Source organism: Octopus bimaculoides, chromosome 13, assembly GCF_001194135.2.
Source record: "Octopus bimaculoides isolate UCB-OBI-ISO-001 chromosome 13, ASM119413v2, whole genome shotgun sequence".
Taxonomy (NCBI): Eukaryota; Metazoa; Mollusca; class Cephalopoda; order Octopoda; family Octopodidae; genus Octopus; species Octopus bimaculoides.
Genome location: NC_068993.1, coordinates 27,711,479 through 27,712,556, shown reverse-complemented (window position 1 = coordinate 27,712,556; position 1,078 = coordinate 27,711,479). Strand labels below are relative to the sequence as shown.

Below are 1,078 nucleotides of genomic sequence, written 5' to 3'. Positions count from 1 at the left end.
ATATAGAGAGAGAGAGAGAGAGAGAGAGAGAGAGAGAAAGACAGACAGAGCTGACATTAAAAAAAATTATAAACTTTCGAGAGAACGTAGAATAATTCTGTTTTGGAATTGGATAAAGCTATAAATAATACCATGTAAACATTGTCTTTTGACAGACATGTCGGGCGTTCTACCATTGTGCCGAAACATGTCTACAAGCAATGTGAGTTCGAGTTCCAATGGCAGTCTTCGACTTTTTCTATCCAACAGGGGGTTTTTCAGTCCAATATTTATATGCTATTATTTATAGTTTTATATGTACTTCGAGATCCAATTCCAAAAAGGATGTTTGAATATATCATAGTTTTAAATGTATCTAAGAATGTGTATTGAACCTGAGTTAACAACATGCATAATGGCAGAATCATGATAACCATTTGAATATACATGTACAGTTATTTCTTTTTACCTGTTTTATTTCATTATTGTATTGCTAAAACGTTTGACCTAGACACCGACGCAATCCTACTCTCTCTCTCTTGGAAGTTAGGTATCTACTAGTTTATGAAACGTGTAGATTTGCCTGTTCCTTTATAAATACTTTTCAATTTCTTAATTACATTCCGTACAACTTTTTTACATGTTTCATATATAATAAAATTGTTTGGGGAAATTGTCGGATAAATATTTGGTAAGTGACTTTTTGAATTATTTGCAAGTTTGGAATCTAAGAAGATGCTAAAAGTATTCATAACAACTTCCAAAGCACTTACACAGAATCGGTTATTTAAAGATTAAGGGACTTAATAACAGGAGCAAAATTCGAAGTGCTAGCCAGTGTTTCATTGTGTCTCTACTTTCCACCCGTTTTAACTAAGGAATACCTTATTTGCTCCCAATTGTACGAAAGCTTTTACCTACCAAGTATTAGAGATAACCAATATATATATCCGTCCATGACTTCGTAATCTGCTGTGTTTTCTTAAGTCGCTTCTTGTAAATTTGGCGTTGACTGGGAAAAGCACAAGGATATAAAATATCATGAATACTATATATATATATATATATATATATATATATATTTATATATGCATATGTA

General features: G+C 31.8%; 1 protein-coding gene across 1 annotated transcript in view; it reads right to left on the bottom strand.

The window, feature by feature from the left end:
- LOC106869731 (uncharacterized) overlaps positions 1-999 on the bottom strand; it is an 81,123-nt gene extending 80,124 nt beyond the window's left edge. Inside the window, exon 1 of the mRNA XM_014915586.2 lies at positions 901-999. Coding sequence (XP_014771072.2) covers positions 901-937 — 37 coding nt within the window. The 5' untranslated portion in view covers positions 938-999. The remainder of the gene's footprint in view (positions 1-900) is intronic.
- Between the last annotated feature and the right edge of the window lie 79 nt (positions 1,000-1,078).